General features: G+C 34.4%; 1 protein-coding gene across 12 annotated transcripts in view; it reads left to right on the top strand.

Annotated features, from left to right (window-relative positions):
- Window positions 1-16880, top strand: part of RYR2 (ryanodine receptor 2) — a 298055-nt gene that overhangs the window by 138258 nt on the left and 142917 nt on the right. For all 12 annotated transcript variants that reach the window (XR_014944723.1, XR_014944724.1, XM_085543326.1 and 9 more), the window contains 8 exons: window positions 1755-1919; window positions 3124-3245; window positions 6478-6661; window positions 7324-7459; window positions 11796-11891; window positions 13295-13413; window positions 13818-13951; window positions 15616-15857. Coding sequence is in view for 10 of the 12 variants with exons in the window: in XM_085543326.1 (XP_085399452.1) it covers window positions 1755-1919; window positions 3124-3245; window positions 6478-6661; window positions 7324-7459; window positions 11796-11891; window positions 13295-13413; window positions 13818-13951; window positions 15616-15857 (1198 nt within the window). In the remaining 2 variants the exon portion in view is untranslated. The remainder of the gene's footprint in view (window positions 1-1754; window positions 1920-3123; window positions 3246-6477; window positions 6662-7323; window positions 7460-11795; window positions 11892-13294; window positions 13414-13817; window positions 13952-15615; window positions 15858-16880) is intronic.

Genomic DNA, 16880 nt, shown 5'->3' with positions numbered 1-16880 from the left:
ACCCTACTAAAACATCTGTCCCCTTCTTTCTTATAGCCCCATTTTGGATATTGGAAGGCTACTCAAAGGTCTCCCTGGAGCTTTCTCTTCTCTAGGCTGAACAGCCTCGGCTATCTCAGCCTGTCCTCATAGGGGAGGTGTTTCATCTCTTTGTGGTCCTTATCTGGATGCTCTCTACGGGTCCCACCTCTTCTGTCCACATCTAGATGTAGTTCTCTAGCTGAGGTTTCACCAGTGCACAGTAGAGGGACAGGATCACCTCCCTCAACCTGCTGACCATTGCAAGAAGACAAGAGTAGTAGAAAAGTTTTATGGTGTGGAAGTACAGCATTTACACACAACTTCACACTATCTTCTGGTAAAGAAGATGGTTCACAATGCTGAAGGTTGAAATTGTGCTGTCGTTTCTTCATCTGATATCAGGACCTGATGTGTTTTTTCCTGCATTGTTGCTTGCGTGAAACGTTCTATCAAAAAAAGTTTCTCAATTTCCGGCTGTAACAAGTGTTCAAGCACTTAAGGAGGTCAGACATTCACAAGATAGTGAAATCAACATACGTATCCCTAAACATCACTGAATTGATGAATTTATTATTTCTGGGAATGCAATGTTATGAAAATTATGACAATTCTACCTTAATATTGATTTTAGCTTCTTCTTTTTTTTTAAAAAATAAATTTCTTCAAAATGCTTTTTAATTGTATCTTGAAATATATAGTTATATGGCATCTCCCTTTTAGTTATTTTTTTTTTTAATAATACTTCAATAAGTTAGAGATTATTGTCTTTTCATTTCAAAAACCCAGTATTTGTCATCTCTTGCAATGAAGCTCTTTCCTCAAATTCTCAGACTCAGACTGCAGTGAAGAACATTAAGAATCCTTGAGGAGTTTGGAGCATAACTATATTAATTGAGCACCAGCCAGTAGTGCAGTTGGAGAGATTAAATAGTTCTTTTGACGTGAATAAGAATGCATAGAGTGTCTGTCTTATAAACTGATGTCTACAGGAAAGAACTTGATTCTTGTAAGAGCTAGATGTTACATTTCTTCTTCTGGAATGACTGCTGTCTTCATAGGTACCCTGTTGGATTGATAAATGGGCATGACATTCTTCTTTTACAGCATGCCAACAAACCAGTAAGAAACACTTGGGAATGGATTACTTTTCTCAAGAAATATTGATCCTATTGGTAGGCAGTAATGGGATAATGGCAGTTAGTGGTTAAAGACCATCTGTCTGTGACAGCTGGAAATTAATTGCAGGTTGGTGCTCATCCTTCTCAGGCTGAGGAAGAAAAAACAACAAATCAACCAAACGAAAAGAACCAACACAACCCACAAAAAAAAACAACAAAAAACAACAAAACAAAACAAACAAACAACAACAAAAAAAACCAAACAGAAAGGACTGCTGTAGTAGTTTAGTGTTCAGTTCATCTAGGGGATTTGATGTCATTGGCTTTGCTTTATAAACTTTTTTGTTTTAATGACTACATGTACTGACAGTTATGATTCTAGTTCTTTCCCAGGCAGGAGAAAAGTGTGAAGAGCTACACTTCAATGTAAATAGGATCCATCTCTCCACCTTTTCCCTAAATATTTAAATAGAAGTTCTGGTTTTTAATCATTTCTTTGATGAAGGATCTCATGTGCTCTTTTAGGTCCTGTACTTGAAGCTTGCATAGTATTAAATATTTGATGCAAATATTAACATGTCAGTTATTTTATTCATGTACATTTTTTTCCATCAGGAAAAACTGGATGTAGGTACGAGAAAAGAGGTAGATGGAATGGGAGCACCTGAAATAAAATATGGAGATTCAATATGCTTCATACAGCATGTAGACACTGGCTTGTGGCTCTCGTACCAGTCTGCTGATGCAAAGTCTGTAAGAATGGGTTCTGTGCAACGCAAGGTAAGGCTGTAAATAGGAATGCACTAATGCACTTCATTTAATTGGTCTGGTTGGGCAGCAGGGGAAAGTGAAGAAAACTATGTGAGAGCACTAATTTCCAGGCTTCGGATCTTCAGATATTTTAACCATTTGTTTCTTTCAGTGTAAAGGCGTGGGGTTTTTTGTTTTTGTTTTGTTTGTTTGTTTGTTTTTGGCATAATGGAAGTCAGATTTACACGACCTACTGAATTCCCAAACTTAAAACTGAGCAAAGTCTGCTTGTCTCTTGATATTAACCCACAAAGGCTGATAGGTCTGTACATATTTGATGACAACCTGAAGTACTAGTATTAGCCTGTATTATATGTTGACATTCCTTTCTTCAATGTGCTGTAGTTTAGAATGAAGGGACTGTTTAGTTTGAAGCCTTTCCATGTTATTAAACTCTTGTTTCAAGTCCTGAGGGATTTTTTCTTCTAAAGAATAATAACCTTGGTTAAGCTGAATATTATCTCAACATAATGAAGTGGGAAAAACAATTTTCTGTAACTTAATACATTATTAATGTATTTAATACATATTCCAGAAGCTATATTTGTATTATTATTGCAAATGTTCAACTTTATGGGGAAAAAATATTTTTGCCTTCTTTCTTATGTAAATGAAATAAAATGACATGTTAGAATTCTTATCAGAAGTAGTGCAGTGTAGAATTTTCTGATACTGTTTTACATGCTGCAAGTACAAAGCTAGAGTGAAATTGCTATCATAGTATTTAGGTATGTAAAATTTGTGTGTGATGCCTTTTTATCTGTCTATCTATGCACATATTTATACCTATTAATTTATCTATCCACGTGCAGGTATTTATGTATTCTATAAGTATCTTCAATAGAAGTAATATATGTTTGGAAGTCAATGTTTTATATGCATATAATATTAATGCATATAATGTTAATCTTAAATAATTCTGAAACCTTAAATAACTCTGTAATTTATGTAACAAAAATTTGTGTATGAAAAAATTTATCTAAATTATTAAACTACATTGATTGGATTGAATACATATATATATATATATATGTATACATATACAAAGGGTATAAGAATAATATATTGTAAACAATGTCATTCACTTCTCTGCCTTGCTGTGTGAATTTTCATACCTCTTATTTATGACACACGTTTGATTTTGCAGTGATAGCTTCTTAATTTTGTATTGCAGGCAATAATGCACCATGAAGGTCACATGGATGATGGTTTAACATTGTCCAGATCTCAGCACGAGGAATCCCGTACAGCACGTGTCATCCGTAGTACAGTCTTCCTTTTCAACAGGTTTATAAGGTATACATTTAAAATGATCATTTAGTCACTTTATTGTCTTTTTTTTTTTTTTTTGGTGTATTCAAAGTGATTAATGGTGTATTTTAAAGTCAGCAGTGGAAACACAGATGAATGATTCTCAGGCTAAAATCTATGACAGTTCTTTACCAGCAAAGTAACTGCGATGGCCAGTTTCTCTGTCTTGATTTCAGTGTATAAAAGTACTGAAAATGGAAAGAAAGTGCAGCATTTGCTGTAGGCCACAAAGTGCAACATTTAGATTTTTTAGCTCTTTCTTTCCTAAGTATAATGTAAGCTTGAAATACTTGATACCTTTGTCTAGAAAATTGTAATAACTGTGCAATTACATACAAATACATGAGAAATGCAGGTGCTGATATGAAGGTATTCCTCTATTCTATGTTGGCCCACAAAATCAGAAGTGCGTGTTGGTGATGTGGCAGTAGAGAGTGAAACTTCCTGTCAGTATCACAATTACATTTTGTTGCCATGCAACAACTGGTGGTGGGGGGGGGGGCAGTCTGATAAGACAGTATCTGACATGGAAGTGTGTATGAAGTTAAGGTGCATCATTGAATTCCTTCATGTGAAAAGAATTATACCCGTTGACGTTCATCAGCTCTTGCTGATTGTTTGTTGAGTCCAAACAGTGAAAGTGAGCACAGTGACATGGAGGTTGGTGTATAGCACCAGTGGTGACAGTGACAGTGGGTTGATCACCTCTACTGGTGCAGATTTTTGAGTGCAGCATGTAGGCTCTTGTTCATGCCTGGCAGAAATGCATATCTGCTGATGGTGGCTGCTGGAAAATAGTGTTTTGTAGCTAAGAATTTGCTTTATCAAATAGTGTTATTCTGCTCTTTCTATCTGTTGTAGTTTCCATAGAAACAAATAGGAGGCATTATTTTCATGGTGATACAGGTGTATTGAAAGTCTCACCAAATGTTCTCTTAAACGTGTGAGTTTGTACCTTGTTTCTACCCTCCTCCTACACATATCCTCCCTTTTAAATAATACTTGTTTCTTTCATGGAATATTTAATGTTGCTCTCTAGGAGTATATGGTATTTGCATTTATTTTCCTACTCCAAATCTTCTACAATAATACTGATGGATATTATTTTTCAAATGCTTTGTAACTCCAGTAGTGGAAAAAATGTCACACTTGTTAATGTGGTTGGCAGTAGGAAAACGATGATAGATGATAAGACTATATTTAATGAAAAGATTTTCTTAGAAACTCATTTTTCAGAGACTACTCTATGGGAGATGATGGCCCAAAGCAACCACTTAATACAAATGCACAGTTGAAGATACCGGTGTCAATTTATTAGAAAATGATTACCTGAATACTTACATAAGAACAGAGAAAAACAACTGTCAGAAAAGTTGTGTGCCATGTGAGAAAATAAAAAAGAAATTGAAACCCTAGTTAGCTTTATAAAGCAAATGTTTTCTTAGGACCTTCTAAGAGTGCAATAAAAGGTAATGACACAGAAAGACAATGTGATGAAGATGTTTTACAATTCAGGGTACTATTAAATTACAGTAGACATTTATACAAAATGCATAGGAAATCTCACATGGTGTTTAACAACTTAGTTTTGGCACAATGTTACTTTAAAAAGAAAAGGGTGAATTGGAGAGGGTTGAAATTACTCTCCATAAATGTGTGGCTCTGGAGAAAAATAGGTGACTGTTTCAAATAAAATGCAATAAAATAAAAATTAAGTTTTTAAGATAACTTCTGCAGCTTTTTTATTTTTATTATTCATCAGTAAATATTTCTAGTAGATTTGTTTCCAAATATACGTGTTTTCCAGTTTAAAATCTGAGATGAAAATACCAGATAAGATGTCAGTGGTGTGCTTTTTGTTGTTGTTTTCTATTTGTTTGTTTGTTTGTTTTTTATTTGTTTTTAAATTCAAATTAAAAAACAAACACCAAAACAAGCAAAGAAACCACAGCAGTTGTGAGTCAGGTTTCCGGGGTCCTTTAATTCATAATGCCAAGAAATGGGGGAGATACTGCAATGGGCCTAGGGGATTACATCTGTAAGTTTGGGGTCTCCTGTGCCAGTTGAAGCTCAGCAGACTTCAGATAATCATAAAGGAAGCAGTAATGAACACAGAAAGGATCTTTTTGTTCTGTAGCTAGATTATTCTTAATCGAAAGCTAGCAAAGTAAACTATATACAGTGTCAGAAATGACAATGAGTCCAAACTGAAATCAGGATTGTCAAGTAATCTGCTCCCTCCTGCTCTCCCCACTGTGTGCCAACAAGTGGGCCCTTTTCTTCAGGGCTGCTCCTCAACCAGTGTTTGAGAGGCAGGTTGTCTCATAAATCCTGCAGTGTTAAATAGGCATCCTCAGAAGTATATTTTCTTTCTTTCTTTCTTTCTTTCCTTTCTGAGGGTATCCCATTTTTTGGGGGGTGTGTGCTATGTGCAAACCCTTCTGTTTGTTCCAGAAAGTTCTGGTGAGTCTACTGCTCACCTTACCCGCTGCCCACCACTGCCTTATCCAAGGTCTGTATGGCACTAACAATGTTTCCGCAGCGATGGCTGTGTTTCAAAAAAAGTTTTAAATGGAGAAGAAAACGATTTTATTTGTTATTTTCTTTTTGGAGTGAGGATATGGAGAGCACAGTATCAAAGAGAAATTGGATTACAGGGTTTATCTGGGATTTGGCTAAGCAAGGGGCAAGTTAAACATGGAAGACAATGGGTCTGTTCTCCATTTCTTGAAGAGAGTGAGAAAGACTAAGCTTGAATTTTGTATCAGAGACAGTTAAAGGCTAATGAAGTGTTGGTACAGACTGTGGGAGGGCTGGATCTCCTGGCACTGGAAATTGCTGAAAAACATAGTAGATATGCGCTTGAGATATTTACAGTATCTTCTCCTTGTTTTTTCTTTATCTTTTGATCTACCTCTGAAAATGCTAAATGCACAGGTCTAGTAGGAAAATCTGTTTTCTGGAAACATTTTTGATGCTTCCAGTCATGGCACTGACTGATGATGATGCTTTGATTGTTTGCTAGGGTTGTTTGAGAAGGGAAATGTGGATCAACAAGTGGCAAATGGGGAAGACATAAGTCATTGTTAAGTAGTTGTTGTCTGAAAATAAATTGAGCTATGGAATCTAAACAGAGATTACTTTTAAACTAATGAAGAGTTGATAAGGTAAAATAAATGCTTTCCCAGTACTCAGGAGACTTTGCCTCTTATTTTAGGGGCCTTGATGTTCTCAGCAAAAAAGTGAAGTCTTCCACAGTAGATTTACCTATTGAGTCAGTCAGTCTGAGCCTTCAGGACTTGATTGGCTACTTTCACCCTCCTGATGAACATTTAGAGCATGAAGACAAACAAAACAGGCTCCGCGCACTGAAGAATCGACAGAACCTCTTCCAGGAAGAGGTAGCTCTTTGTTTCACTTTTTCTCCCCGTTTTATCTGCAAGTTTTCTTTTATGGTGTCTGTTTTATTGATGTCTAATCTGGAGTATACTTGCAGGGTTTGTCCTATATAACTCAAACTATTTGCTACGTTTATAATTTTTTAAGATCTGTTGATTTTCTTGTGTATTCAAAGAAATATAATTAAAACCTTTAAAAAAAAGTTAGTTATAATATTAATATGACCATAGTTCACTCCTTTAGTGTCAATTAGTTTCTTCTGTTATGTTTTTTTTCTTCTGATACAGAATGTTATAGTTTAATGGGCATGCTTCAACTATTATGTTTAATGTTCTCTATTACTTCTCTGATAGGGATGGTTGCCTGTTATTTGTCAGATGCTTAAGTGTCTTCTAGAATAGGATGCCTGGAATACTGTGTATTTTTTATTTTGACCATCCAATTGGTAAAGATTTATTTTCACAGCAGATGAAAACATGCATCAGTGCTGTTTTTTAAAGTTATCTTTTCCATAGATATTTCTTCTTTGACTCCACCTGTTTTCTTTCATGGTTGTTTCTGTATTTTCTTAGATACTGAAAAATCTTACAAGTTTGTGTCTAGACAAGGTGTTGTTGTTGTTTTGATTTTCTCCTTCTCGTAATCTAAGCCTTTCAATTTTTAGGGCATGATCAACCTCGTTCTTGAATGTATTGATCGTTTGAATGTATACAGCAGTGCAGCTCATTTTGCTGATGTAGCTGGGAAGGAAGCTGGAGAAGCATGGAAATCGATTCTGAATTCCTTGTATGAATTACTAGGTAAGACATTCTGTAGGTTGCTTCGATTCTTTTAGATCAAATTAACAATTAGTTGAAAAGAAATATGCATCTGTTTTAGTATGGGATGAGTTGATGCCCTACAAAACCCACTAATTTTTGCATTTTTCACGTTCTTGCATTTGGATAACATAGCGTCTGTTTTTTGTGCTTTTAAAAAAAAAAAAATTCACTTAAATGATTAAAGATTTTTATTTATTTATTTTATTATTATTATTTTCTTTTTTCTTCATGGCATTGTATTGCTGATGTGTGTTGTATGCTATCCAAAAATGTGTGAATCAATGGTCTATGGATTTATTATTCTTGCATTAAAGAGCCTTAAAGAGTTATGTATCCCTGGTACTGAGCATTCCTTTTGTGCTGGCTGCTTACATGTGCTTATGCTGCTTTCTGCGTTACACATAAACTGTTGTGTGGGCATGCTTTGCTTTAAACATGCCTGTTTTGGCAAAAACTTGAGTTTGGTCCAAGTCTTTGCAACAGATTATTACCTCACTTTCCAAAAAAGCAGAATGCATTTGGTGTGTTGTTTATACTCATAAAGTTCTGCTCCTCAGAAAAATGATATTGCAGAGATATGCAAGTAATATTGTTATGTATCAACTCAATTGAAAACTCCACTACAGAATACTGTAAAATTGTTATGAAGGGCCCACATGATTGTAGTGTGTGTAGTTGGTTCTTGTGGATGTGCATTGGGAAAAATGATCGTGTACTAGTTTTCCATTGGACCCATTCTTAGTTTTCATTTATAATTACTACTTAATTTTCTCTTTGTTACAAGGTATGTGGTGCTGAGTCTTATTTATTGTTAGCCTTTTGAATTATTTTTGGAAAATAAAGCTATTATCTGCAAGTTTCATTGGTGTACCATTTATGATCAGTGATCTGAATAATTAGAGTTATAATAAGTGTTCTTGAAAACACTTTTATAATAAGGCAAATAGAAGGTATTATCTTCCTTTCACTGAGAAAAAGAGGTGGAGAAAATTAAGTAAAAAGGCTAATAATTCTGGCTCCAAAATTAAAAGAGGTGAGGTCTAGTTTTTTGGGATTTTTTTTGTTTTGTTTTGGTTTTTTTTTTTTAATATATATATTCAGCAGTATTTCATGTGTATAATGCATACTAAATATTGGTATTCCTCCAAAGTCAGAAGCACAGAAGTTTAAATGGCATATCTCACTTAAATAAAATCTCACTTAAATAATCCAAAGGTGAAACTGAACTCTGGCCTAAAACCAAGGTGGTTTATTTGTTTGTTTACTTATTCCTCTATGAGTCCTTTTTTTTTTTTTTTTTTTTTTTTTTTTTTTTTTTTTTTTCCCTTTCCTTAATATTCAGCAGCAAAACTAAGAAAATGAGGCTCAGTAATTTCTGTAAAAGTCTTAAATTTCCCATTGACAAGACCAAAGAATCACTTCTGGAAAAGTCTACTTGACCTGTACCAAATGCTGGTTATTTCCAGGGGCTTGTAAACAGAATGTGCACAAACTTCAGTGCTTTTACATTACTTCCCTAACTACATTATATTCTGGCAGCTGATGTTTAAGAAGTTTGGCCTTGCTTTGGCTATAACGAATGTTGCTTTATTTTGAATAGCCCTGGATCTGTGCAGTAATTGCATGGATGACAAATTGAGATTCCTTCCTTCAGCTGAGTGTTTTGCTTTTGAGTCTGCACTTAAATAAGAGCAATGTTGTCCCAACTCATGGCTTCTGTCACAGCACTGGCATTGTTTTTGACATCTCACGGTGATGACAGTGCAGGCATTTACAGACTTCCAGTAGAGACTGGATGCTATCACATACAAAAATGATTCCCACGTATCTGCTTTGGCATTTGTCCCTCCTGTGTTCTAAAAGCACGCTATGATTCTGAATTTGTATTTGAAGCCTTTGTATTAACAAAGAGTGTGAGAATATGTACAATGATGTGATTTCAACATGTGACTGGCAATATCCTGTTGTTGGGTTTTTTCATCCCTTTAAACCAAACACTAGTCTTGTTCAGAGTTGTGGGCAAAGAAGAACTAGGTGTTGAATACTAATTTGTTCTCAGTGTTGTGTGCCTTAATTGATGTACATTTTAACCTGTACTTTCACTTCTGAACACTAATCTTTCACAAATTTTTTCCCCTTTACATTTATGAAACCATCTATGACTTCTTTTCTGTTACTGAAGTTCATTGAAGCCATGTGAAACAGTGAGCTATTATTGCCTTCATTTTATTTGGGTACTTGAAGACCAGCACAATTACATTGCTTGCCTATAGTCAATAAAGAAGTCTGTTGTAGACACAAGTATTCCTGAGCTCTAGTGGTAACATTTAACAATATGTTACTCCTCTTATCTTTCCCCATATTATCTTCAAATAATTAATAATTAATCATGTAATACATCGCGGTATAGTCCTTACTGAGTGGATTGTATTGATTATTTCAATGTACCTCTGTTTTGTGTACCAGAATGTCAGGTCCTCAATTATTTTATTTTACAGATGAATGCAAAATGATTAATGTGTCTTGTTAATTTTGTGACATCCCTCATGAAAAAATGTAGTAAGTCATCAAGATAATATTCTAATACTTTCAGGGTAATATTGCAAGACATCTTAGTAGAAAATTTGAGTTTTGCAGCATGATTCAATACTTGAGAAAAAGAATAAAGTGAAAGGCTGGTTACACACATCATACGGTCAGGAGAGATAACAGCAACCTATGAAAGATTCTTATTCCAACTACGGAGTCTAGCAAATTTTAATGCTGTTGAAGAAATGAGAAATTTTAATTGAGTTTAAGAGAGCTTAATTTCGCTCTTTCTATTTTTTTACTTCCCTCCCCAGTCATAAGTTGGGAAGAGTACTATTTCCTTGAATTGAGATAAATATATGAAGATAAGTATATATGACAGATTTTGTGAGAAATACCACATTTATACATTTAATAGATCGAAAATTTTTCTTCAGTTTATATGCAGTATTTCAAGGTATCAATTGAACTTGAAACTGTGAAAAAGTAAATGTATAATGGAATTTTCGAATGTATTTCCCTTCAATCATAAGGCCATAAGAAAATCAGTTATAAGAAAATCTGATTTATGATTTAACTACCTGGGCACTAAAAATAAGAGGCAGAATGCTCTGATAACATTCCCTAAATTGAAGCAGCTGCTAACTTAGGAAGATTTTTTTTCCTTCTTTTTTTGCTATTATGGTTTTTTTATTTCCTGTAAAGTAATTTGATTTTGGTCTCTATTCTCATGATGTGAAACTGTCAGTGCAGTGACTTATTTGCTGTGAACTCAGAGTGCTTTTCCACTTTAAAAGCACACTTTCATATCATATTCACAACAGCCTTATTTAAATGAAAAAGCATAAAACCACATTTGGGATAGAATACAGTGAATTTCTTCAGCATTAAATTATAAGTGTGCTTTTATCTGTGTATTGCTGGAATAAGTTTAAAACAGTTCAGCAACTTTCATAAATCAAAACTGCATGAATAACCAATATTTATAAGCAGAAATTTTGATCGCTATTGCCACTTAGTAGGGCCAATAACATCTGCTGCTGAAAACAGCCATAGAAAATTCAGAACATTGTCAGCAGAACTGAACAGCATTCTTATGAAGAGTGGTTTGCATTATTCCACAAACCAAATAAGCATTAATGCCTCACCATTTTTTTTCCGAGCAGAACAGATGCTTCTTTTAAGAGCTTATTTGTACATTAATCCCAGCAAATGCACATACTCCTGTACAGGGTACTTAAGTGAGTGCCTGTGGAGTTTGGAGGGATTTCTAGTCAGTTTTACCCATGAAGTCAATGCATGTGTCCCGGCTACTTCAATCTACAATTTAAAGCATGAGTACTAAATCAGTTACCTCCTGCTTAGTTCTCTGTAAAAATATGAGTTTCTGGACATCTATCTTGTTTAAGTTCCTACTTACTCTTGTAAAAAGTTATTGATCATCCATTATGTAATGTTCATTTTCTTTCAGTGTTTCCTATTGTTACGGAAATACTGTTAAACATATGTATTTTTTTTCCAGCGGTAGCAGCTGACTTTTGTGGTGACATTCTTGGTTTCCCTACTTCATATAGAATATTCTTCAGGAATTATTATTCAAATGCATTAAAGGTTTATTTGTTGCTAAGAATATTGTTTAATTTTATAAATCACTAAAGTAAAAAACATTTATCATGAAGAACATCAATAACAAAGGATAAAGAATCCTTGAAAATCAGGGTTACTTTAATTCAAGTGTATTTGTAATTGTGAATTCTTTGTTTTTTTTCCCCCCTCTTTCCCATAGCGGCTCTTATTCGAGGGAATCGTAAAAACTGTGCTCAATTTTCTGGATCTCTTGATTGGCTGATCAGCAGATTAGAAAGACTAGAAGCCTCTTCTGGTATGATTTTTAGTATTATAACTTATTTTTCCAGTCTTTCACTAGTTTAAACTTGGTGATATACTTATTATTAGTTATAATAAATTTCTTTGTATGTCATACCAAATACATTACTACATTAGATTTATATTTTTAATGCTTTAAAATATTGATTATGGTTGGTTTAGGTTTGGTGAAATAATTCTGTGTTTTCAGTTATTAAGTTGTTATCTTTCTCTAATTTTAGTATGTTCCTTTCCCTTCTCTTTGGAATTCTGCGTGTGTTTCAGCATTTGTATCAACTAAATGTAATAGTCATCTGGTGTAGATATAGTTTGTGTGAACACTGCTCATTAAATTAATGTAAATAATAAGTTAAGAATTTCTCTTGGTGATATATGGCATTGACATTGCCGACTTGATAACGTGTACAACTTTGCTGTTTTAAATATAGTTAACTTGCCTATAAGAGACTTTCCCTACTATCTAATCTAAATCTACCCTTTTTGAGCTTGAAACTATTTTCCCTTGTTCTGTCCCCACAGACCCTGATTAAAAGTCTGTCCCCTTCTTTCCTGTAGCTCCCTTTCAGATACTGAAAGGCTGCTCTCAGGTTACTTCAGAGTCTTCTCCAGACTGAACAGCCTCTCTCAGCCTGGCCTCATAGGAAATTATGTTCAGTTAGCAGTTCTTTGGAGTCTCTTCACCTTAGGTGGGCTTGCTATTACTCAGCTGTTGGCTTGGTAGTCTCTTCCTTACTTGAGATGGAGAGAAGCCTAGAGTGCTCTTACCAAGGGAATGTTTTTGTCTGATGCTTCTTTTCACATCAAGGGGAGTCTGCAGTGCTATGTTTTTCTTTCATTAAAGTGTGGTGGAAGACTGGTGCTATGGACGCTGCTTTGCAACATTTAAGCTGAGTGTGTGGAGCCATGGTTTAAATACATGGATGAGGATGGAATTATACGAGATATGTAGCATAAATAGAAGTTAAGAATATCAAGAATTAGGTCTGCTTCTCAGCTCTCCCTTGCTGACTTTTTTTTTATTGTGGAAAATTGATAATAATGAACATAATTCATACTTGTCTGAATGATTTTATCCAGCAGATATTGGAACCTGTTCTTCATCCCTATGGCTGGGAACATATAAAAATCCAATAATTCTTGATGGCAAGGGCTGCTGCTTTATTGATATTAGAATTCCATTTAATTGGGAGGCCACTGGTAATTTACTCATTTTTGCTTGCACATTTTAGTTTTGTGTTGTTTTCTTTTTATTTTGCTGTTTCAAGAACACCACTGTTGTCCCTCAGCTTAACTGTTGCTTACACAAAGAAACAGTATTTGCAGTTATAATTTTATGTATACTTTGAATTATAACCCCCCGCCCCCCCCTTTTTTTTTTTTTTTTTTATTTTTCCCCAGGAATACTAGAAGTTTTACACTGTGTATTGGTGGAAAGCCCTGAAGCTCTAAACATTATTAAGGAAGGACATATTAAATCAATCATCTGTCTTTTGGACAAACATGGAAGAAACCATAAGGTATGCATTGAAATGGACATACCTAGTTGAACCTTCATGAGCAAATAAACCACAATGCTCTGTACAGATATCAGATTTCAAATACTTTAAAGCAGTATTCATAATCATGAATTAAACTTATCCTGTAGGCAGTTTGAAGATGTAAAGGTGGGTATTATTAGTTTTTTGATGAAAGCATTGATACTAACTCAACTTCAAAGGAAGCAAGAAAAATATAACAAGATTATTAAAAGAATTTCACTGTTGTGAGGTTATGAAGTTCATCAACACAGTAACTTTATCTCACATGTCTTCCACTAATACAGTGCAGAGGTCTATGTTGCCAGAAGTAACGCAGAGTGATGATGATCTCTCTTTAGCATGAAAAAGGCATTCAAGATGAAAAAGAATTCATTTTTTTACAGGTTTTGGATGTCTTATGTTCTCTCTGTGTATGTCATGGAGTAGCTGTGCGGTCTAATCAACATCTAATCTGTGATAATCTCCTGCCAGGAAGAGATCTGCTCTTACAGACCCGCCTTGTCAACCACGTGAGCAGGTAAAAATAAAGTCTTGTAGGCATGAACAAATCAGAACAAAACTTATAGTTAAAAGAGACAAAAATATCCACTGCAGAAAAACTGTTTTACATCCAGAACTTTTAGTAAGATATTTTACTCTTATTAGGATTTTAAATACTCTGCTCAATTTTTGTTATAATCAAAATATGGATAACAGAGAGCTGATACAAGATGAAGTTGCTCTAAACTATCTTCAGTACATGAAATTCAGAGTCCATTCAAAAGATTATTACCTAGATCCAGCTATACATTTAAAGTGTCATTAGTCACTGTTTTGTGGTTGCTTTCTTCCACCAATGTTGGCCAAAAAGAGAAATCTGGTGTCAAACACCTTGCCAGTGTCTTAAAATAATCTTGTTAATTTAGGGAGGGCTCTCTGCCTCCTTACCAGCAGAAGACTTGTGAAAGTTACCTTCCAGCAGATGTTAATAACTACTTGGAATGTAACATCTTTAACCAGAAAGACATATTTATAGGGTAAATGTTTATCCAGAGTTTGAACTTATACTGATGCAGAAGAATCTGGCTGCAAGTGCAGAAATGTTGTCTTCCTCTGTTTCAAATTTATGCCTATTTTAAAAAAATGTCTGCAATTGAGAATGTAAATTAGAATATTAATTATTATTTGTAGGAATTATACTTTGTAGAATTAATTAGATGCAGAAAAATGAAATAAATTCAACAATTGTATATTACAAGGAGACCATTTCAGGTAAAAATAAATCCAAATATGAAAGTGAAATGAATGTAAACATTTTCTAGCTGATGTATTCACTTACATTTTTCTTTCCCCCCTTTCTTTCCCTTCCTCAACTTGCCCCCTCCCCTTGATCCAATACATACAATAACACACTAACATGGTAGGTGGTGTAGCAGTAACAGTTCCATGTCAGCAATAACCTTGAGCAATTGATGAGTAGTCAATAATTAAGACTTGTGTTAAAAACGCATGAGAAGAAATTTTAAAGGTATGAGAACTGATTGAACTTCTGAGATGACTTTGGATCTTAAAAAGGGGAGGTGAAGCTATCTCTCTCAAATATGCCTGTAGATAAAAACTGCTGTACTTAATGCAGTTTTTTTGCTCTTAACTGTGAATGTGTCATGAATCAGAATATGGATATTCTTGCAGTGATAAGGAAAAACAATTGTTTTTCAAAGATAAGAAAGACCAATTAAATTGAGAACATTTAGAGAAAATGAAACTTGCTTTGCATCATAAGTACTTGGCAAAAGAGGTCTCTAAGGTACTGCTCTTTAACAAACTATTTGAAGGTACTGCAAAATTTTAGTTGCTAATCTCTATTTAATAAAGAGTAAATTGGATGTTTAGGTTGATTAAACTGTGGACTCTGAACTAAATATTAAAAAAGCTGATACTGTGTTTAGTCAAAGTGATTTTCCTAATAATTTGCAAATGATATGACCTTTTAGGAAGACAGTTTTGTTGTTGTTGTTGAAGAAGAAAATTAAATGTTTGTCTTGAGGAAAAAAGAAAAGAGGGAGACAAAAGTAGACTTAATTTTACTATTGTCATTTTAAACAAACACAATGAGCTCTAAATTTGAGTTGAAAAGTGCAGTATTGCATTGTGTTCTTGATTTTGAAGTTTTAACGTTCGCATTTGTACTTTCTGTTTTAGCATGCGGCCAAATATTTTCTTGGGAATTAGTGAAGGCTCTGCCCAGTACAGAAAATGGTACTATGAACTTATGGTGGACCATCTAGAGCCTTTTGTGACTGCAGAATCAACTCACCTACGAGTAGGCTGGGCTTCTACAGAGGGCTACTCCCCGTATCCTGGGGGAGGAGCAGAATGGGGAGGAAATGGTGTTGGTGATGACTTGTATTCTTATGGCTTTGATGGTCTGCATCTATGGTCAGGTACATTTACCTTTTTTCTTTCTCTCTCTTTTATTTTCTCTTATATTATACAAGGATATTAAGCTTGGTGCTTACTATCTACTTGGAGCTGAGTGTTTCTCAGTAGTGAATCAAATGTTACTGTTGGCACTGGATATACACGGAAACAGTATCCCACCAGAATATGGTTCAAGTTGACATTGTATCTTGAAAAGAAATGTTTTTTTACAAAGTAACATAATAACAATTTATGTTTCAGCATGGGATTTTTTTTTCAGCGGTACCTCTTCAGTTTTTATTTAAGACTTTAAATGTACAGAAAATAATTCTATCAATCAGAAGTCTAGGTTTCTAATTCCACTGTGATAGTGGGAGAACAACATGAGACTTTAAATTCATATGAATCTTCTTCCAAGATACATGTTTTATAGGTAGTCATATACACAGAAATTCAAAAACTCATTGAACAGTTTTCTACTACAGTGTAATCTTGTTGAGGAAAAATTATTCTCCCATTTATTTTGTGAGATTATTGAACCATACAGCTGTCTGGAGACTGGGCAAGGCTCATGGTACTGGCAGTTTGTGCCACTGTGAAGATATGAAGATCCTTAACAGATGAGAGACATTTTAATGTGTCAGCTCTGTATGGTTTAGGTCTTTGAAGATTTGAGGCACTGTGGCTTGATGCTTGGATAAGAAGACAGTTCTACACTTCAAAAGAATTTTCCAACAAAAATAGCAGGAGTATATTATCAAGTAATAATATATCCAGAAAAGTGTCTGCTTGGGAATGTAGCTGCCACTTTTGCTCTCATTTACACTGAAAATTGCTTTGGAACAATGTTGCATAATTAATGATGTCAGTAAAGATGTGTCACAATTAAATTTATCAGATAGAATCTTATTAAAGAAGAATCAGACAGTTATGAGCCAACCCAACTGACTTGCATAGTTACATTCACTTTTGAGGAGGAAACAAAAGGTTACTTAATATCAAAATTATTTTTCTACCTAGCAGTAAATTCTTAATTAGAAATATCA

The sequence above is a fragment of the Coturnix japonica genome, chromosome 3, assembly GCF_054131305.1.
Source record: "Coturnix japonica strain WE chromosome 3, WE-NBRP24, whole genome shotgun sequence".
Classification (NCBI taxonomy): domain Eukaryota; kingdom Metazoa; phylum Chordata; class Aves; order Galliformes; family Phasianidae; genus Coturnix; species Coturnix japonica.
The sequence above is the reverse complement of the archived record's forward strand: the minus strand, read 5'-3'. Positions and strand labels throughout refer to the sequence as shown.